Below are 22,489 nucleotides of genomic sequence, written 5' to 3' on the forward strand. Positions count from 1 at the left end.
TAGTTCTTCATGTTGAGCGTCATCTTACACACTTCACAGTGGAAACAGCCTTTGTGCCAGTTCTGAAACACCCAGGACATCACATCATTACTGCAGATTCTGATCAATTAATAATCCCACAATGATTGAATAAATGACACAAGAGAATGTTTAGATCAAACACTGTCCACTGAACATGTGTGTGATCCACTGAGGAGACTTTCTGACATGAACCAGATCATCAGAGCTCAGATCAATAAAATTGGCACACAGTGTTTCTCTGTCAGATGCTAAAGACATGGTACTCTGACAGTCATTTTAAAACACTGTAATATTTACAAGCAGCTTCAGAGAACACTAGTATAACTGCGCTAATGTGTCCAAAACAACTCATGCTAGCTTCTGAAGGCTCAGTGTTTTTCAATCTTTGTCATTATATTCTAACGTTTTATATCTAAAGTGACTTAATTATTTAAATTTTACTGATTCAACTAAACATTTTCTTATAGTGTCAGTCATGACTGTAAGATTCTGAATAAAACATGAAGTTCATTATGTAAGACACGAGCATCAAAGCAGAAGAATAATGATCATCGTCACACAGTAAAGTTAGATTTACACACATCATTTATAACTAACGGTCGTGGTTCGTTTATATAAAACACGATCGTTCATCTGAAGCTCCAGATAAAGTTGTTGTAGTTGTGAGTTTCTGTCAATATTGTGCTGTAAATAAAGTATTTTCGCACCTTGTCGAGGCAGCTGATCTTCTCGGTCGGATAAACGGTTTTCCCGCAGCGCGCGCACGGAGGATTCATCTTCACCGGCGCGCTTTTGATCCCCTCAGATGTCAACAGAAGATCCGCGATCACAGTCCAGTGTTGAGTGGATGAGCGCAGTGTTCAGAGCCTCACTAGTGAACATCACACAAGACTGCACCTCACTAACGTCTCGATGGGCTCAGCGCGCGGGCGCGTTTCTGTGTGTGTGCGCGCGCACTGGGAAGGGTTTTTGTTTTTAATGATCCACTCACTAATATATAATGCTCACAATATAAAGACAATACACACTAGCAATTTAACATTTTGACCGTTATATAAGCGCGTCACATCGGATTCAGAACGAAGACCACAGGAAAAAAAAATAATTATACAAAAAAAAAACTATTAAGCCCAAAAGAATGAATGAAGAAATGTTTTAACTTTAAATGACTAGATTTTAAGACTGTTTAAAGACCGCAAACAGTACGAATTGAGTGTTTGTGTGTCAGTAGTTCTCAATCGTGTTTGTTTGTGTTAGTAACTCTCATTAGTTAGTGTGTGTGTGTGTGTGTGTGTGTGTGATTATGTAAGAATCATGAGAGACTCTGAGCATCATGTTTGTTCATCTTTCAGCTCGTTCGTGTAAAACAGCGACACCTGCTGCTCTCGAACATCAAATACACCATACATAATCATGTTTTATATGAACATGTTAACGTTACTCATTCAGTATCAAAATACTATGGTGTTCTACCTGATACTATCAGTGTACCATTATACTGCCATTGTACGTTTGTAAGGTAAGTTACACAAAGAAACAATGGGGGAAGAAATTTATATAAATATTTAAATACTTAAATATTTAATTTCTTATTAATAATTCAGATTCGTTCATTCAGTTTTATTTAAACGATACATGTTTCATTAAGATTTTATATTAAATATACATATTTTATTTGCTGTGGCGATAACGAGGCAAGTTAGCAGCAAAGCGCCTCAATAAATGAGGATTTAAGCTGAAGTTATAAGTAATTTTCTTATCGACCGATTCGCATCGGGGTTTTTAATGTCGCGTCTGTTCAAGTTTGTTAGGTTCAGATCGCAACGTGATGCTCGCCGCTGTTACTTTTCTCAGCGCTCGTCTCAGGATGAGCCAATCAGATTCAACGTTTTCCAGAGATCGCTGGGTCGAATTTATATCTCAGAGCACAAATCCGTAAAGTTAACTCATCTCAACTTTCAGTAATCTCAGATAACTCCAACAACATTCAGTCGTACTACTCTTTAGATTCGGTTCTTTTATTTGTTCAGCACCTCCTCCAGGAGGAAACACTCCAGCAGGATTTAGTCACGTGATCCAAACGTTTCCCATCATGCACCGCTTTGACTCACAGACGCGACATAAAAGATCAAAATACTGCCTTTAGTGAGATGTGTAGAGTTTAAAGGAGACCGTAGTTGTGTTATAGTAACACATATAAACGCGCTGGAGGCTCAGGAGAGCGGCATGATCTGAGGTCACCGTCCTCGACACAGGTGTGTTCACACTGAGGTATAAATAGAGTCAGGTGAGGCTGTGATTGTCGGCTGGTCCGAAGGCGGTGGGTTAGTCACAATTGATTGCTACAGTCAGTTACAGAACTCCTTGTTTCTTCTCTCCCCTCTCCCACCGCTGAACTTGACTAGCCTTTTACTCAAATTTGTAACACAATACACCTTATGGAAAGACTGGATTTATGTTTCACAGCAGAATGTTCTAAGAAGATGCTTTGAAAATGACTTTGTGCCAAGTGATATAAATACACCTTTTCCTATATACTAACATTGAATATGTTTTTGGTGGACAAAATAAAAAAATCCAAATGAACTTTTATCATCAAACATGTATTTTATTCCTATATATTTATATATACACACACATATTTACATTATCTGCTAACACAAGGTGTTTTTTGTAACAAGAGTTTATAACAACTGACCCTTTGAAATACTTTACATGTTTTGGTTTGATGTTCTTCATATCAGCGTATCCTGATTGAGTTTAGACTGAATGTGAGCGTTAGTGAAGATGATTCCTGAGATCTGATCACACCACAGCTGGAATAAAGTACTGCAGAGACACGTCCTCATGAAGAAAGATCAGGTGAAGAATCCTTCCGTCAACAATATCTAACAAAACACAAACAAAACACAAACTGAGTGAGTGCTGAGGACTGGGAGTGTGTGTGTGTGTATGTGTATATATATGTATGTGTGTGTGTGTGTGTGTGTATATATATATATGTATGTGTGTGTGTGTGTGTGTGTGTGTGTGTGTGATGGTCTTACTGCACATGGCTCTGCTGGGATTGACCTGCTGTCCCATCAGGAACTGCTGGAGTTTCTTGATGTCCACACGCGCTTCAGCCATGAGATCCGCATCTCTGTGAGTCGGACTGGAGCTCTGAGAGCCGTCGTCTCCTGAGAGAGAGATCATAGATCATATTATCCTCACAGATCAACCAAATACATCTCTATAAAACATCAGATCTACAATTACAAAACTACTGATTGAGAAAATCGTTTTTTGATTTTTACTTAGTATTGTCTGGCTTTTGAGTAAAATTTGAACACAGTCAAACACCAGACATTTATTTATTCATTAATTATTTTAAATGATAAATACAAAAATATTTATATCAGTTACTTTATTAAACTCAATATACTATTACAGTTTTTGTTTTATTTTTGAATTCGATTTTATTTTTATAACTTTTTCAGTTTTATTTACATTTTAAAGTTTTAGTAATTTTTTTTGTCATGTTTTAATGTCTTTAGTTTTATTATACTTAGTATATTTTTTATTATATAACAGAAAAAGTATTCTAGTATTTTTTAGGATATTTTATATTTAAATGAGAAATGTTGTCTTTAGCTGAAATAAAGTAAATGTACGGTTAATGTATATTTAATTTCAGGTAATGTTTATTTTATTTAAAGTATTTTTGTAGTTTGCAAAAATAAATAACCCTGATCCGAATGTATCAAAAGTACTGGTTAAGTGATTGTTTCCTCTCAGCTCAGATGAACAGGTGTGTGAGTGTAATGTCATCACGTCCTCTGATCAGGTTGATGTGAGTTTCTCACCCCACGGAGGGTTTCCCAGCTCCTTAAAGTGCGTCGTGACAGAAACCAGGTCTGTCTCGATCTTGAGATTCATCTCACCGTTCAGATTCGCCTCCAGCACCTCAAACACAAACACATACATCATCTAACCCTCGAACACATATTTGACACCAGAAATAAAATCTGACATGACCCATAAAGCTGAAATGGTGTTTCAGAAGTGTAAGTGGCAGGGCTTATTTAACTATAATGCACATTACAATTTCTCCCATTTGCTCTAAACTTACCAGATAGTTGGAGAGGTTCTTCATGCGGTCCACGACGCTCTTCATGGTCTTCAGAGGAGGTAAATATATGCTGACCTAAACATCAGACAGTCATTTGATTATTAATGCTGTTGAGGGTCATAAAGGTGGAGATGGACTCATATAGTGACTTACATCAAAGTCTGGCATCTGCGGCTCTCTGAAATCATGCCACAGTCGTCTGGGAATCACATCCACTGGGATATCATGAGTGACCACACGACTGACGCTGGACAGAGACGGCTGAGAGACAACACGCGTGTGTGTGATTATTACTGTGAGACAGAGACGGACGGCACACGCAAACCAAGTTGAAGTGAGTTGCTGTTTTTGTCACTCTAACGTTTTTTTCCTGATAGCTAAATTTCACATAAATCAACAAAAATCTGTCTCTAAACTTCTCTAAAAATCTGAAAAAAAAAGAGTGTCAAAGACAAAGTCCCGATTTGAATCAAATGATTCGGTTCCTCTTTTCACGTCTTCAGCCATGTTTACAGGACACTGTGAGTACTACTGGTTTAGCTCACTACTTTTATGACATTAACTAAAATAAGCAAAACAAGTATGCTGTGTACAAATAAAACACCCATATTTCCATTCCAAAGATAACATCCAACACAAATCTAGGAACATATTGAGGTGAGGTAAGTGAAACACTCCATTAATATGACCAGATGCAGCTCCAAATACATGTTAGATGTTCACATTGTGCATTATGATGGAGTTTGTATCTTCATTCACTATATTTGAAATAGTTTGAGCTGCAAAAGCATCCAGTCATCTCATACTATTCAACTCAATCTCACTTTTATCAGCAGATATTGGAATAAATATTTGGATGTGATCATGAGCATTGTAATGTTTAAAGCAGCGCTGAAAAGGACCGGGGCTACATAAGCTCAACATCAGACAACAAAATTAAATACTTATTTCATAGATACACTGTCTTTCAATAATTAAAGCACTTTTCAACTGCCTCTTCAGGAACATTGCTATTTTCAAGGGGTTTCCAGGCTTTAAACAAAAAAGGTCAAATTCAAGTATTTCGAGCACTTTAAGCACCTTGTACAAACCCTAAACATTTAGCATTTTCATTTACAACATTAACTTGATGGACTAAAAAACCTGAAATATTTAATTTATTTACAATTGAAATAAATAATAGTAAAAACAACCAAACTAAAATAGAAACTTTAAAAACTTATAATTTAAAATAATAATGCAAAATATAAAAACACAACAAAACGATTCAAAGTATTAATTCCTAAAGTTGTGTTCTATTGTTTGTTTGCTCTCACCAGCTCTGCGGACAGCGTGAGACACGGGCAGCTCTTCTTGGTCAGTTTGATTTTGACAGATTTGGCGTTCTGGGCCGTTTTTAAGGCCCTGGAAAGATTCTCCGGAGCCACTTCCAGAAAGATCTCATTGGCGTCAGCAGACACTCCCTCCAACTGGAACTCATCGAAGAAATTCACCTGAAACACACAAACATTTACAGCGGCCTCCAAAAGCCTGAGACACACAGTGACACAACTTCTATTTTTGCATTCTTTCCTTTTCTAATACATGTTCACTTATTCATTTGAGTGAAAAGATGAACTGGAACATGAAGATGAATGTCTGCTGATGATGGTGTTCATCTGACACTCTTCAGACATATGACTGAGATGTTAGTGTGAGTTTAGGCAGTGATTGGGATCTGATACCTGTGAGAGTTCACACCACATACTGACTCCTCCAGTGGCCACCCGACCCGACAGAACGAAATACAGGTGATCACAGGTGAGACGCAGAACACACGCCTTAGTCAGTTTGGACACTGTGTTCACCACACCTGCAGACGACAACACAGACCACATTAACACAGATCAGACCACATTAACACAGACCAGACCAACATGAAGCACAAAAGTCATTCTTTATGATTACAGATGAAATACAATACGTCAGATTTAAAAAACCTAAAGTCTTGTATTCATTAAACTCAAATAAACACAGAATATCAGCGGATAAACACAAACACGTTACTGCCGTTTATTCATCTCTATCAGAACAGAGTAAACAATAACAAATAATAAACAATAACAAACACGCTTAAACCTACGTGTGAAGTGATTCAAACATCCGACATCGATGATTTTAGCTCGAAACTTCATTTTGCAGCAGTAAATGTGATATTTGAGTACTCTGAGGAGTGTTCCCTTGGTTTTTGTTTATATTCATGTATTCGCGCCAGCGGTGCAACAGAAAACACTTCCGACCGGAAATAAACGCCTAGTGTTTACAGTTCCGCTGTGCTTCATGTGGCCACACGGTGGCGCTCTGAGTACAGCTTTAATCCTTTAGTCATAAAACACCTGCCTCACTTTATGCTTTTGTTACGAGAAGCGTAATATTTTATTACAGATTTTCAGATGTTTAACACACCTTGTGTTTATAGTCTTCAGTGTGACGCAGTATATTCATGTATTCATCTTTTATCAGATGATTTACTGTGGTAAATAATTATTATTAAATAATTAAATAATTATTATATTATGCAGTCTGAATTATTTATTCAGATTAAATTACAGAGTAAACTGCTTTAGTGATGAAGATAAACTACATCTTCAATGTTTATATTAAACATATCACATAAAGAGAATATTAATGGTTTATTATTAAGATGTTTTTATTGGGATGTTTTCGTGTGTGTGTGTGTGTGTGTGTGTGTGTGTGTGTGTGTGTGTGTGTGTGTGTGTGTGTGTGTGTGTGTGTGTGTGTGTGTGTCCCACTAACAGCCCACGGACACACGATCATGAAGAAGGAGGAGAGAGAGAGAGAGAGAGAGAGAGAGAGAGAGAGCTGTGCATCGCTCCTCTGGCGCTCCGCTGATCGACTCCTGATGATGAAGATGAAGGTTCAAGGATGAAGAGGACGTTCAGGAGCTCCAGAACCAGAGCATCAGCCGCTGTTGTGTCGGATGTATGGATCGATGTGTTTGATTGGATATGAATGATGAATGTGTTCAGAGATTTGAGCTGATTGAATCTAACTCGCTTCTTCATCATGGATCCGAATCTTCACACACTCTTCAAACTTTCTCTGATTTTCGGTGAGTGTATTTCATCTCTTTATGCCAGTTTATTATTTGCAACGCGTTTGTGTTTCTATTAGGAGTGTGACTCGACATAAATACACGATAAATAAATGTGTGTGTGTGTGTGTGTGTGTGTGTGTGTGTGTGTGTGTGTGTGTGTGTGAGAGAGAGAGAGAGAGAGAGAGAGAGAGAGAGAGAGAGGGATTCAGCAGATTCAGCAGATCTGAATTAAACTCATTCAGAATCAGTGAGACCAGCTGTTCTGTCTGACCCTGATGGTTCATTACTTTAAACATATTTTAACATTCATAGTATGATGTTTCATCATTAAACATTATTATTAATATTATTATTAAAACTTTTTATTGTAGTTGTCAGATGTGTAATTCACATCATTATGGACATGAATAAATTATCATTTTTAAAGTAAAAAGAAGCATGTTTTTTGTGGTTTAATCATGTATACATCAATGGTTTATAATGAGTTTGATCAGTTGGCTCTAGATCAGTCTGATAATCAATTCAATCATAAGAATGTCAAATAAATGCTTTCCCCAAATAAAATCAATGAAAATAAAACACATTTAAATATTGAATGTTTGATTAGTTTAGCTGTGTGTCCTGTGAGCATCAGAGCCCATGATTCATGTATGTGAAAGACAGTTATTACAGTGAGGTTACAGCGGGACGGCAGTCTGAACGTCTCCTGAGGAGCTCACATACGCTCAAATACGCTCACATACACTCACATATGCTCAAATATGCTCAAATATGCTCAAATATGCTCAAATATGCTCAAATATGTTCAAATATGCTCAAATATGTTCACTGGGGAGCCAAAGCGTGTCATTGACAAGGTTAAAGCTTTTACCCAGAAGCCTCAGTGCTCAGACCTCCTGCTACGTTACTGCTGCCGTTAATGAATCACACACACAGAACACATCCTGACGGGACACCAGAGTCTCAGACACACACATGATGAAGATGATGATGAAGAGCTCTGTGTGTGTGGGCATGAGGAATGAGTGTCTATGTCTGTAGTGTTTCTGCATTGGGATAGTTAATGTGATTCGCTCTCATCAGTCACAGAACATCTAGAGACACTCGACCGATTCCAGCAGTGTGTGAAAGTCTTGCTCATTTAGATGTTTTACCTGTCATCTAGTGAGTTGACAGAAGATAATAATTGATAAAATCATAAAAATGTAAAGTAAATCATTTTAAAGTAAAATACATCAAAACAAAACACTAAGAAAGGTTATTTTTAATTGGTTTGTCTACTTGTCATCTGACCATTAACCATCATCAGAGAAGCGTGAACGTGTGAACGTGTTGATCAATGACTGAAATATGAACTGAAAATCTCAGTTAGAGTTCAGCTAGATATCCATGTGATGAGTGAGTGAGTCTGGTCTGATTGTGTGTCTGATGTGGTTCTCAGTCTGATTCAGTGTTTGTGGTGGGGTTCACATGGGCTTGTGTTTTATGGTGTATTGTGACACACGTGGAGTTGCGCTGATTAGCAAACACGCGTGTGCCGCCAGTGTTGTGAAAGCAGCGCTGACCCACAGGACTCTGTCATTCACACACACACACACACACACACACACACACACACACACACACACACACACACACACACACACACACACACACACACAGACACACACACACACACACACACACACACACACACACACACACACACACAGACTCACACACACACACACACACACACACACACACACACACACACACACACACACACACACACACACAGACAGACTCACACACACAGACTCACACACACACACACACACACACACACACACACACACACACACACACACACACAGACACACACACACACACACACACACACACACACACACACACACACACACACACACAGACAGACTCACACACACACACACACACACACACACACACACACACACACACACACACACACACACACACACAGACAGACAGACTCACACACACACACACACACACACACACACACACACACACACACACACACACACACACACAGACTCACACACACACACACACACACACACACACACACACACACACACACACACACACACACACACACACACACACACACACACAGACAGACTCAGACGTGTGTAGCTTGTGTGTTGATTAGTGTTGGGTCGAGTCCACCTAAGTCGAGTCGAGTCCGAGTCCAACTAAACACTACTGTTTGTCAGTATCTTAACCTTGTTTTAACCTTTACATCTAGAATAAGGTAATGACAATTTAAATGTAAAAAAGCAAACCTCTATTGCATATTGCCTTTTGGATTTTTGATTTCACACCATCTCATAATTAGTGTCCTGCTCAACAAACTTTAAAGTCATGTAACAGAAGTTATAACTTGTGTATTGTGACATATTTCAGAGTGAAACAGCTTTTAGAATGTGAAAAATTATAGGACAGGACTTGACTTTATTTGCTGTTATATAGTCAATGTATAAATTCAACGGGGTGGGTAGGAAGTTTAGTGAATGAGACGTGAGGAGCAGTTCACCTCTTATCTCTGATTTTGGCTGTTTTGGGTTTTATATGACGAATGGTAAGACCTTAGACTGGGTAGATGGCATTTTGGAGGTTTTTTTGGATGAAAATGAGGCTGTAAGGGGACAGTTTTTAAGTAGCAGTCTATGGAGGCCATGGAATAAAAGAGTAAAAAAAAGTAAATTTGAGTTTATATTTCAAAATTCTGACTTTATTTTCACAATTCCGAGATTATATCTCACAATTTTGATAAGAAATGACACTCTCACTTTTCCCTTCAGCTCAAAATCATGAAAATCCCACACTCCTGACATTTTTCCCCTCAGAAAACTCTGTTGAGTTAATTTGAGTAATAAAGTCCGAAATACAACATATAAACAACATATAAAAAAATTCTGAATTGTGAGATAAAATAGGCAAATGTAATATGACGCAGTCTGCTGCAGCAGGTTGACGTTGCTGTCGCTTTAAGACCGGATGCACAGATCATATATTGTGACACATCTGTATTTCTCCCAACTGTTTAAATTCTTTCAAGACAAAACCGACTGCATTTGCATGAATAATCTCCAAGATCTCCAAGACGGTGCATTTTGACATAACTTTTCGTGTAAGTGTGTAGCAATAACATGAAAAAAAAAACTTAATTCAGCATTTGCACGCTGCCTGAGAGGCGCTTTGGGTGTTTGTGTATGCAAAGAAACCAGCAGGCTTTCAAGTACTGGCAAGACTTTTAAACACGTGCGAATACTGAATGTCACTTTCGTAATAATGCATCGAGTCAGTAAAATTTCCGTCAACTGTCCCTGGACTCGGCTGGACTCTGTAATTATTCCCGAGTCCGAAAAGCTTGAGTCCGAGTCAAAATGCATCCGAGTCCGTGACAAGTCCGAGTAGCCCAGCTCTAGTGTTGATGGCTGTGATCTGTTCTCTAGAGTTAGAGCGATTATCAGACTGTGTGGTTATAGATATGGACAGACATTAAGACTCTCATCAGTAATGATCAGTGTTCTCCGCTGACCTTTATCTCAGTCTGTGAGAGGAAGACGTCGGTGAGACTGATGAAGTTCAAACGGACGACTGTAAGGAGATCATCTGCTTCTACAGCGTGTAGTTTGAGATGCTGTTTTAAACACTGTTTGCTGAAGATGTTTTATCACTACAGACATCACTGGATCATCTGATCTGCTCTGGTCTCTTCTCTTCTCTTTGTATTTTAAGTGAATTTTAATTTGATCTGAACTGTGTGTCCTGAGGTCATGAGCGCAGGTGCTGGCGGCTGTGAGAAGCGTCTATTCGTGGATTGTATTTGTTGCTGAAGGCCGGTGCGAGCGTCTCTGATGATGACTGACACCAGCGCTGGTGTGTTTGTGTGTTGATGAATCAGATCTGACTCACGAATCCTCCAGAGCTTCAGCGTGTCTGACGTCCTCCGCACGCTTCACCCCGGATCACGTTATCACCACACCTACCAAACACTACAACCACAAACACACTCTCATCACTTCACATCACATCAACTTTACTCAAATACTACACTGTAAACAAAATCTGTAGAAATTACAGTATTACTGGCAGCTGGTTGCCAGTAACTTACTGTAGATTTTAATTTATGCTATTTACTGGCAACAGTTTGTTCAAAGTTAATTGAACATTAAACATTAACAAGTCTTTATCTTTACAGAATAAAACTAAAATAACAGCCTCATGCAAAGCATTCTGGGAACCAAAATCTGAAGGAAAAAAACAGAAAAAGGTTGATGAAGGTTTCTGGTTCCCAGAATGCTTTGCAGTAGGTTGTTATTTTATAGTTTTATTCTGTAAAGACAAAGACTTGTTAATGTTTAATGTTCATTTAACTTTGAACAAACTGTTGCCAGTAAATAACATAAATTAAAAATCTACAGTAAGTTACTGGCAACCAGCTGCAGAACTACAGCACATTTTTTACAGTGTAGGGATGCAGAGGATGTTGGGCAACTGAAATTATTTGGCCGAAAATAGAAAAAAAGCTCTTTTGCTGTTCAGCTGATTAAGCAAAAAGGTAGAATAAATTATACCTAACAATGAGGTGACGCGATCAAATAGAGCAAACATGTGGGCAGTGTGGAAGCATTTAAAACTGTATGATGACTAAAATCACCAAAACCATTAGTGAATCAACTCCAGAACGTTCTGTTGTCTAATACACCAGACACCAATTGTGTTTATTCTGACAGCAGCTCCTTAGCCAGGGTTCAAAGACCAAAGATGACAATCATTCACAAATCTGCTGCTGCCAGCAAACACTAGGACTGAGCTCTTCTTGCGGGTTTACCACTAAATAAAAGTCAGTTTTACTGTTGTTCTGTAAAATAAAATAAAGTAAGACAAAAATAATGCTAACAATCATTCCAACAGCTCTATTACAGTTTTTTACAATTGTTTTTGCACCAATAACTGAACCTTAATGTCATTTTTCAAAACTCTAGATACAAAACTCAAAACAGTCATTATTTGTAACACAGGCTGTCCAGTGTTCAAAACTTTGCATATTGCTTTCATATCTTTAAAGAAGCCTTGCATTAGCAGAAGCATTGTTTCAAAAAATGAATTTATTATGAAATATTATAGGAACATTACTTTAGATCACCCATACACAAGTTACCCACAGTTTCAATGTGTTTTTGCTAGTACAATCATTAAATATAGTTGTACAAAATATGTGATTCAGGTTTCATTTTTTTTACTGTAGACTGAGAACAGTACAGACACAGTGGTATCATTGAAATACTGTAATGTGGAATTTACTGATAAAATAAATCTCAGCATAGGTTTTCTAAAGGAAAAATTTAGATTCAAAGTTTTAGCTGTTTTTTTTTCAGCAGGGTACAGAATACAGTTTACAGTATACTGTACCCTGCTGAAAAAAAACCCTGCTAAAACCAGCCTAGGCTGGTTGGCTGGTCTTAGCTGGTTTTAGCTGGTGGTTTCCCAGCCTGACCAGACAGAAAAGTGGCCAATACCCCTCTAAAACCAGCAATGACCAGCTATGACCAGCTAAAACCAGGCTGGTTGACCAGCTGAAAACAGCCAAACAGCCTAGGCTGGTTTTGGATGGTTTTTTTTCTTCAGCAGGGCTAATTTGTGTACCAACGTTCTTGATACATTCTTTTTTTTTTTTTTACCAGGGTAGCCATTAACTCATTAAAACCACAAAAGCAATAACATAAAAATGACATCTTGCATTCAGTAATGTTGAATATGAAAATGTGTTCTGTAAAAGAGGTACATGTGGCCATAGAAACCATATCTGATAAAGAATGAAATATGACATCCATAGATACACGGTAAAAAAAAAAAAGGGTAATGCAACAGTTACTTATCATTTTAAGCAGATGTATCACCTGATAGTTCAATCTTTGTAATGAAATGAATGCACACTCATCTCAGATGTAATGTGTGAGTTGCATTTTGAAATAGTAATACTTTGATGTTAAGTTGTGTCATTTTGAACAGGTGATTTAAGTTCAATGAACAAATAATCTTTGGTTTATATGTATTGTATCCAAGCATTTGAAAAATGTGTTAAGTGGTGTGAAAAATGTGCATTTTGATCATTGGTTGTGAATTATGTGTCTAGAGTTTTGAATAATGACATTACGGTTCTGTTATTAGTGCAAAAACGATTGCAAAAAACTGTAATACATTTATTCTAACATTCTCCTTTGCTCAGCAAGGCTGCATTTATTTGTCCATTAAAAACACAAGCCTGATTCAAGAAGGGGGTCTAAAAAATGGCCAAAGAATATTATTTTACTATTTAGTAATTTTAAGTTCAGTTGTGGTTTGTTGGTAGGCTATAATGTCTACTAGAATGTTACAAATGTTCAGTGTTAAGTAAATATTTTTAAATTGTTGTTTTGTAAAAAAATTTAAAGCTAGACAAAACTGTAAAAAGCACATTTTGGCTATTTAATTTATGCAATGGTGAAAAAAATTGGCAAAATACATGGGGAAAAAACACAAAAGTGTTTCATTTCGGTGCATCCCTATTAAATGCAATGGAATATAAACTAAAACAAGATCAAAATGAATGAAAACACAACAAAATAAAAATAGGAAATAGAAAATAAAAACTAATTCTAAATATAGGTCATTACCAAAAGCAGTAAAATGTCACATTTTTTAAATATTTCAATATGATGAACATCTGACATACAGCAGTGTGCAGAAACACTGATATGGATTCAGAAGGCTTTATGAAGTCAGTATGGGTTAAACAGCACTAGCCCTGTAGCGAAGGAAGCGTGTGGAGCTCTTTAACACACGTGTGTGAGTCTCTGAGTCTCTCAGGCTCTTCTGCTGATGTGAGGCTTTTTCACAGCTCTTCTCCTCCAGCAGAGCATCAAACCCACGTTCTCCTCAAGGACCCGAACGCCTCGTTTATAGAGGGACGTCAGATTCCTGAGGGAGCCGTGTTTCATTACGGCACAGCGAACATTGATTCTGATCAGATGTGATTGTCCACCTGAGGAACAGATTGAAGATGGAAATGAGAGCGATGTTTGGGAAGAGGCTGATTTCAGCTCGCTAAATGGAAGCGGTGATGAAATCGCTGACAAATATATAATCAAAAACTCGCCTATCCTCGCCGGAATATCATAAAATAATACATTCATGCTCCATCTGTATTATACAGAAACCACTTTTGCTCTTCTCACTCCGTGTTTGCATTCATGAATTCATTTTCATTCTAAATAAATAATGAAAATCACTAGAAAGTTCTAGTGTTGACTGATACTTGATATTAATTTGATTGATCAGACGGCTCTTGATCTGTAGTTTAAATCTATGCTGAAATTGAATTTGTCTGGAATTATGAATCAGCTCATGATTCCTCAGTCTGTGTTATTTCCCATCATGCTCTCTGAAGGCAGTTTTCCCCCTTTGACCTTTTTATCTGAGCTTTGACCTTTTGACCCTGTTGTGTTTGACACTTCCACACGAGCCGATGTTCATCCTGTCATTGTGTCTGAAAACATCACTATTCAAACAACTGCTTTCAAACAGTTTTCACTGATATTACATTTCACAAATAAATGCAAAGCTGTTTATATGCAATTTATGCAATGCAATAAATGCAAATTATATACAACCTTGAAAAATCATTTTTTGTTCTATGTCTAGTGTAATTGTACACGATGTGAAGGCCAGTGCTGCTGTAGTGCTCTACGAGTGATGACCGTCGTGGGTTTGATAAAAGCACCTGCTAAATACACAGACGTGTTTAATTAAGATCCATCAGCGATTAAGAAGAGCCTTACAACGTTTGTGTGAACGAGCAACAACTCGTTCAGCTCTTAAACACTAACCTGAATTGACTGGAAGAAAATTGCGAAGGGAAATTGGACGCCGTTCCATTAGGAAGCGCAGAAACACCTTTATTTCCAGATTTAATTGAGGCTGTGATCCAGCAGCTCCGTCCAGCCGCTGTCATTAGTGAGCGTGTCTCGTTACTGTGTGTGACGGTAATTCAGAATGACCATTACATTGTTGTGATCCACCCACATCTCTCACACACACACACACACACACACACACACACACACACACACTAATGCTGTTTTTATCATTAAATAATTACCTAAATAAATTGAATTGCTCTTGTTGTGTTTTTGCTCGGAGTGGACGGAGCCGTTGCTATGAGAACCCACATTATAACCTCATCGGCTCATGGTTTAGATATATATATATCAACACTACAGTTAGAGCAGTGAATGGAGGAGCAGAGACATTACCGATTACACAAACTCTTGAATGCAAAGCTCGTTTGTGAAGAGCTCGTTTAACTCAAGTTGTTTTGATTACTGATGAAGGTCGTTCGTTTATTTCAGCGGCAGGTGAATATGAGAGTCGTTTGCATTCTCAGCATGAGCGTCAAACGAAGCTGAACGGCAAACATTTTCACATAACCCTAATGAAATAATAGAACAACTTTCTGATGTGGAACGATTTATTAAGCCTTCAAACTATTTTTTAATTATTTTGAATAGATGCATTTTGAAAATAAGATTTAAACAATCAAATTGATGTGAATATTTAATAATAAACTTTATGTTCAGTGCAGAAATCTTGTTTTCATATGAACACATTAAGTTATTAGTTTATGTTAAAACTGTAATCCAAATGGATGGACATTTACGTTAACATTCACATCTTTTATTAGAGTACAGTGTGTCTCGTCTCTGAACGAATCACCCGAATCAAAGAGAGTGTGTTTGATCATGTAGGTTGAGTGTTTTAGTGTCTGGACCGTTTAACCCCGTCCTGATCCCAGAATGCCCCGCTCTGAGCGTCTCTGTGGTGACTGACGGCGTCTCAGGGCTTCTCCAGAGAAACTCAGCAGCTCCAGGAGCCTTTGAACATTATCACGGTGCTCTCGTCTGTGTCCGGATGCAGGAAACCACTAAATTTAGCACAATAACAGTCAAGTGTTTTTAAGGCCTGAACTGGTGACACATTCAGACACGAGCGGCTCGTTCATCTTCACGCAGATCTTAGACAACTTACATGATGTTTGAACTGAACTCGAGTGCAAATGTGATAAAGATTTAGAAACATCATACAGACAGACTTTTAATGTGTGGTTGAAGACACTGGATCTGTTGGATGTTTTATGGCTTCATCATGTTATAGACATGCAAGATTGTCTTTCTCTGCCTGTATGATATTGTAAAGTTAGGACTCTACTGGGGAATGTATTAATGTCTCTGAACACAGTTTGAGTTGATGTGCGTGAGGGCTCTGCGCTCGCTGGAGGGGTTAGCATGTGCCGTTAGCATGCGCGTCCCGCCGTCTGTCTGCTGCGGTTAATATTCATGCATCTCCTCAGGGATGGACTGGCAGCCCTGCTGAAAACAGATCAGTTCACATGCTGCTCTAGACTGCTTTAGACGGTGGAATAACACTGACACGCTTTTCACCAGAACAAAAGTGCTGCCCTGTTGAAAAAACAGCATATGCTGGTTAGGTAGGTTTTGATGCTGGTAGGCTGGTTTAAGCTGGTCCTTTGCTGGTTTATGCTGGTCCTTGCCCAGCAACATGACCAGCAAAGTACGAGCATAAACCAGCTAAAACCAGCATCCCAGCATCAAAACCTACCTAACCAGCATATGCTGGTTTTTTCAACAGGGTGCTCAACTCACATGATGATTCTGGTGAAACTGCTTACTAAATAAGTCTAGTTGGCTGAGAGTTTGATGTGGGCTAAAAATAGAACCTTGGTTGTTACAGTAACTGTTTTAAGTCACCTTTACTTCTAGAGCTCTTTATTCAATACAGATTGTTTCAAGACAGCTTCTCAAAAACAGGACAATAACAGTGTTAATGCTGCAAAATTATGAAACAAATTAAATTTCAGTAGCTCTACAGAAGACAGTAGCAGAGTTCAGTGTTGATTTGATTCAGTTTAATAACTATGAAACAAATTTAGTTGAAATGTGGATCATAATAGTGTTTTTCTTTCAGGTTTATTTCATATTTTTGGTTTATAAACAGGGATTTTTCTTTTGGACAGTCTTCAATAAACTAAATCAAACTAAAACAGAATCTCAGATATGAATCTAGTTATATCTGTTCCTAATCATGAAACTGTTTTTGTTTTAGCAGTAAACACGCTGATGACGAGAGGTTTATCAGGTGAGTGTCTCTCATGTCTGAATCATGTCTCAGTTGTCTCAATCATGTCTCAGTCATATCTCAGCCATGTCTCAGTCATGTCCCAATCATGTCTCAGTTGTTTCAATCATGTCTCAGTCATGTCTCAATCATGTCTCAGTCATGTCCCAATCATGTCTCAGTTGTGTCTAAATCATGTCTCAGTCATGTCTCAGTCATGTCTTAATCATCTCTCAGTCAGGTTCCAATCATATCTCAGCCATGTCTTAATCATGTCTAAATCATGTCTCAGTCATGTCTCGGTTGTGTCTAAATCATGTCTCAGTCATGTCTCAGTCATGTCTCAGTTGTGTCTAAATCATGTCTCAGTCATGTCTTAATCATCTCTCAGTCAGGTTCCAATCATATCTCAGCCATGTCTTAATCATGTCCCAATCATGTCTCAGTTGTGTCTAAATCATGTCTCAGTCATGTCTCAGTTGTGTCTAAATCATGTCTCAGTCATGTCTCAGTTGTGTCTCAGTCATGTCTTAATCATGTCTCAGCCATGTCTTATGTCTCAATCATGTCTCAGTCATGTCTCAGTCGTGTCTCAGTCATGTCCCAATCATGTCTCAGTTGTGTCTCAATCATGTCTTAATCATGTCTCAGCCATGTCTTATGTCTCAATCATGTCTCAATCATGTCTCAGTTGTGTCTCAGCCATGTCTTAATCATGTTTCAGTCATGTCTTAATCATGTCTCAGCCATGTCTTATGTCTCAATCATGTCTTAATCATGATTGGAATCATGTCTCAGTCATGTCTTAATCATGTCTCAGTTGTGTCTCTCAGCATGTGGTTGATGCTCTGTCTCTTCAGACACAGATGGCACTGATCTGTCGTTCACCCAGCGGCCGCGGCTCCTGCAGTGCAATCAGACCGTCCTGCTGCTGGAAATGGAGAGATGCGGAGAACGATTCAGCATCGACATGAATCGTGTTCAACCAGACGACAGATGCAATCTCACGCACTTCATCAGGTGAATCACCATCATCATCACCACAGTCAATTCACAGAAACTCAGTCAACAGCACTTTACTATCCAGTCTACACAAATACAAACATCACTCATGTCAGTGAGTCCAGCCTAATTAAACTTTAAATGAGATTGTTCGTCCTTTTTATTCATAAATCAGTTTATTTCTACAGCCCTTTACACAAACCAGATCCAGTTCAGTTCAATGTTTCTAGATATTTTTATGAGGCTGATCTGAATATCAATGTATCTGAATCATCATCCGCTCAAATATGATGAATGATGCAACACTGGAAAGTGTTAGACTCTGAAACGCTGCGTTCTGCTGTATTCATTCTGCTGTAGCAGGAATGACATTTGGCGTTTGAGTTATTTCTATATATATTTGTGCTGTGAGGACTCAGACGGGTTAGTTAAAGCGGTTCTCACAGTCTCAGTGATCCGCTGCGTGTGTTTGTAAACAGTCTGCTGTCATTGATGAATCACTTATTTGCAGATGTTTGCTCTTGAAGACGTTCCAGGAACTCACAGTTTGCTCTGACATTATCTTGAGCTCCTTCCAGAGACTCGAGGAGCGTTTGACACACGTCGGCCGGTCAGGAGATGTTGACCTGCGTCACCCTCCATAAACCAGAAGCACAAACACATCCTCAACACTGTTTACATGTTAATCTGGAACAGAAGCCAGCGGTTCTCACCACATTGACTCTAGAGATGACAGCAACACGTCCAGCTCATGTCTTTCAAAATAAGGCAAAACCAGTGTGTTTTCCTGCACTGCTCAGTTTTTGGTCTGTTTTGCTTCCATATCATAATACAAAAAATGTTTGCCATTCTTAATTTCATCAATCAACTAGGGAAGTGTGATGAGATCTATCTCACCCTGTTCACCCGTGTGTATGTGGCTGGTAAGGTGTTCTGGGTCTGAAAATTGTGCGTCTGATGACTAGTAACAACAACAGCACACATGATGTGAGGAATCATTCAGGTCTGCAGCGCTGGAGCTGTGATCAGCATGAGCTCTAGTACTAATGATGAGTGACTTAAACACCTTCATAATGATAATAATAATCAGAAATGAAGATTTGAGCTGGACGCTGGTGAACATCACTGACCCGCGACTCACACGCACACCATTAGGTTCACCGCTGGACGCTTTATTAAGACGGACGATTAGACGGTTCTCAACATGAACCCAATTACTGAGATTCTGAGAGGGACTGTTTTTCCCAGACCTCTGGAGGAAAGAGCCTGCGGGCGTCAGCAGGGACGTTCATTTGCATACTAATCACAGGAAACCTTCATGAACCTCTTTAACTTCATTTATTCAGTCACTGAGCTCCAGCGTCTCCAGTGATTCTCAAACGTGTCTCAAATGCGTCTCCTGCTCAGCAGATCTGCATGTATCTGGTCTGGTTGAGGTCTTTCTCTCTATGATAACATCAGCAGATGGAACAGCAGGTGTTTTTTCGCTGAAGATGGTTGCTGATGTCAGATAGTGAGCGCTTCGGTCCCTGATGAGCGATTTACTAACGGCTGATACGATCACATGACCAATAGAGATTCACTGACAACCGCGCTAATGGGATCTGAACACACCGACGGCACACGGGTGCTGCTGATCGTCACACACACACACACACACACACACACACACACACACACACACACACACACACACACACACACACACACACACACACACACACACATGTTGGGTTTACATGTTTTATGGGGACATTCCATAGGCGTAATGGTTTTTATACTGTACAAACCGTACTTTCTATCGCCCTACACCTAAACCTAGCCCTCACAGGAGATTGTGCACACTTTTACTTCATCAAAAAAACTCATTGTGCATGATTTATAAGCCTGTTTCCTCATGGGGACCTGAGAAATGTCCCCACAAGGTCAAAATTTACTGGTATTCCTATCCTTGTGGGGACATTTGGTCCCCACAACGTGATGAATACCAGGTACACACACACACACACAATATATTTTCGCTAAGAAAGCGGTGGTTGTTTTGCATTCATATCACACTCCTTTAATCCCAAACAGTCATTGTGAAAATACTGTAATATACTGTAAGCCCTATTCTGCTTTTCATAAAACAATCACTGTGTCATAAAAAGTTTATTACTGTGAAGCTGCCTTGAAACAACCAGTGTGGAATAAAGTGCTGTAGAAATCAATGTGACTTAATAAGAAGGTAAATGACCACAGCATACTTCATCAGCAGATTAATTACATCAACAACTGCAAACAGTTTTGTCTTACAAGTTTTCTAAAGCGTTGCGTTTAAATATGCAAATAAGACACTCTAATTAAATATGCACTGATTTGCATACATTTTTAGAATATAAATCTGAACATAGGATACAGTCAAGTTCAAAATTCATATTTATTTTGTTGTCATATTAGAGTTGAAGGTTTTTCCAGAGGGAATTTTGGATTTGTCTCTTTATCACCAAATCAGAAAATACTGTCATTAGACAGAAAACACAATTTTTACCATGTTTTTATGAGTAAAATATTGTATAAATCAGTGTGAATGAAATATGAACAAACCATCATAATATTTAGAGGGATAAAACTGTAAAGAGAAAAAACTCTTTAAAGATATGGATTGGAATTGAAATCTACAGATGCAAATAGATAGGAATACAATAAACACTTAAACATGTAATTAGAATATTTTCTTTGCTCTTGTCTGAAAGAAGAAACATGATATGAATGCAAAACAGACCAAAAACTGAGCGATGCATGAAAACACACTGGTTTGTCTGTAGTTTCTCGCCTTAAAGAAGAGTTTGAATGTGTTTCCTTGTCAAGAAAATATCATAATGCAAAACATCTTCAATTTATTTATGCCAGTATTCATTTCTTGTGTTTTGGACGTTGGTCAGGAATATTGTGTGAGGAAGAGCGGTTGCGTATAATGAAGTAAATTCCGTTCATCTGCATCTTCGTGAACATAAAGAGGAAGAGGAAGGAACTTTATTAGCGTTATAAGGCTGAGCTCATGAAACGGACAGATTCATTTGCAAATGCTGAATATGAGCCATTTCTCTCGCTGACTTATTGTAGGAAATGATGGATCTGCTGATTGCTGTGACAGGAAATGAACTGAATTTCTCAATCGAATCAATAATAAGATGTGGTTTCTGGTTGTTTCCTCAGAGAGTATCACGTCTTCTCCTTCTGCACGGAGATGAACGCCGAGCGCATCGGCTGCTTCTGGCCGAACCCGGTGGTGGAGCGCTTCATCATCAGCATCCACAAACACTTCTTCTCCAACTGCAGCCTGGAGCACGTGGTGTTCATCGACCCGCCGGACGACACGCTCACCCTCCTCATCCTCATCCCCGTCTTCCTCACGCTGGCCATGGTGGCGCTGGTGGTCTGGTGCAGCAAACGGAGCGACATCCTGGCCTAGCGTCCGCTGGACCTTCTCCATCAGGAGCGAGGCGTGCGTTGATAGACCTCGACGGGAAGAACACGTTCAGACGGACAGAAGCGTCGCACCTGATCTCACCGAAGAGGAGGACGTTCAGAGCGTCAGGACCTCCCGTGTTTCAGCCGGAGCTTTTATTCCTCGTCTCGTTGCGATCGCTGATGCCCAACTGCAGATGCTGAATTAATTCAGCGCTAATAGAGAGCGTGAGTGAATATCTGTCAGGATCTGTGGACGGACTAAATGAATCACGTACTGTACAGCAATTATTTAATGTTTTAATTAAATAAGGTAGATTTAGACCATTCGTCAAACTCACGCTGTGTTTGTGGTTTTCGTCGGGTCTCTCATCGCTCAGTTCGACGTCCGTTATCATCTCCACACACATCGCCGGTTCAATTATCAGTGATTTTAGCTCATATTTTCTTCTCTGACTTGCAGGAAAATCCTGAAACGATCAACCTGTTCCTGCTGAACACAAACAACTGTTATGATCGATCAGCGGACATGCGAATGAGAATCCAGTGAGAACGGCCCTCCACGCAGCCAGAGAGTGTTCTCTTATTATTTATATGAGAAG

General features: G+C 38.9%; 2 protein-coding genes across 3 annotated transcripts in view; one reads left to right on the forward strand and one right to left on the reverse strand.

Annotated features, from left to right (window-relative positions):
- Positions 1-2,614: 2,614 nt before the first annotated feature.
- Positions 2,615-6,384, reverse strand: hus1 (HUS1 checkpoint clamp component). Its single transcript, XM_073831172.1, has 8 exons — positions 6,255-6,384; positions 5,857-5,984; positions 5,449-5,625; positions 4,286-4,393; positions 4,133-4,207; positions 3,867-3,966; positions 3,069-3,200; positions 2,615-2,909 (listed from the first exon to the last, which is right to left on the reverse strand). Exons 1-8 carry the CDS (start codon positions 6,304-6,306, stop codon positions 2,827-2,829), a joined length of 855 nt encoding a protein of 284 aa, XP_073687273.1. The 5' UTR covers positions 6,307-6,384; the 3' UTR covers positions 2,615-2,826.
- A 599-nt stretch (positions 6,385-6,983) lies between these two features.
- The window catches only part of LOC141300684 (receptor activity-modifying protein 3-like), a 16,675-nt gene continuing 1,169 nt past the window's right edge, over positions 6,984-22,489 (forward strand). The window contains exons 1-4 of one of the 2 annotated variants that reach the window (XM_073830982.1): positions 6,984-7,244; positions 17,424-17,456; positions 18,296-18,455; positions 21,636-22,489. The exon at positions 21,636-22,489 is cut by the window's right edge and continues 1,169 nt beyond it. In XM_073830982.1, coding sequence (XP_073687083.1) covers positions 7,199-7,244; positions 17,424-17,456; positions 18,296-18,455; positions 21,636-21,891 — 495 coding nt within the window. In that variant the 5' untranslated portion in view covers positions 6,984-7,198 and the 3' untranslated portion in view covers positions 21,892-22,489. The remainder of the gene's footprint in view (positions 7,245-17,423; positions 17,457-18,295; positions 18,456-21,635) is intronic. The other variant, XM_073830983.1, reaches the window with a different exon arrangement.

Source organism: Garra rufa, chromosome 24 (genome assembly GCF_049309525.1).
Source record: "Garra rufa chromosome 24, GarRuf1.0, whole genome shotgun sequence".
Classification (NCBI taxonomy): Eukaryota; Metazoa; Chordata; class Actinopteri; order Cypriniformes; family Cyprinidae; genus Garra; species Garra rufa.

What these genes read in the sequence shown, in the direction of transcription:
- hus1 (XM_073831172.1), bottom strand. Translation starts at nt 6,306, where the DNA reads ATGAAGTTTCGAGCTAAAATCATCGATGTCGGATGTTTGAATCACTTC. An exon ending in TCACGCTGTCCGCAGAGCTG is followed by an intron (nt 4,394 to 5,448) that starts GTGAGAGCAAAC and finishes GTTGTCTCTCAG; the next exon opens with CCGTCTCTGTCCAGCGTCAG. An exon ending in GCTGGGAAACCCTCCGTGGG is followed by an intron (nt 3,201 to 3,866) that starts GTGAGAAACTCA and finishes TCTCTCTCTCAG; the next exon opens with GAGACGACGGCTCTCAGAGC.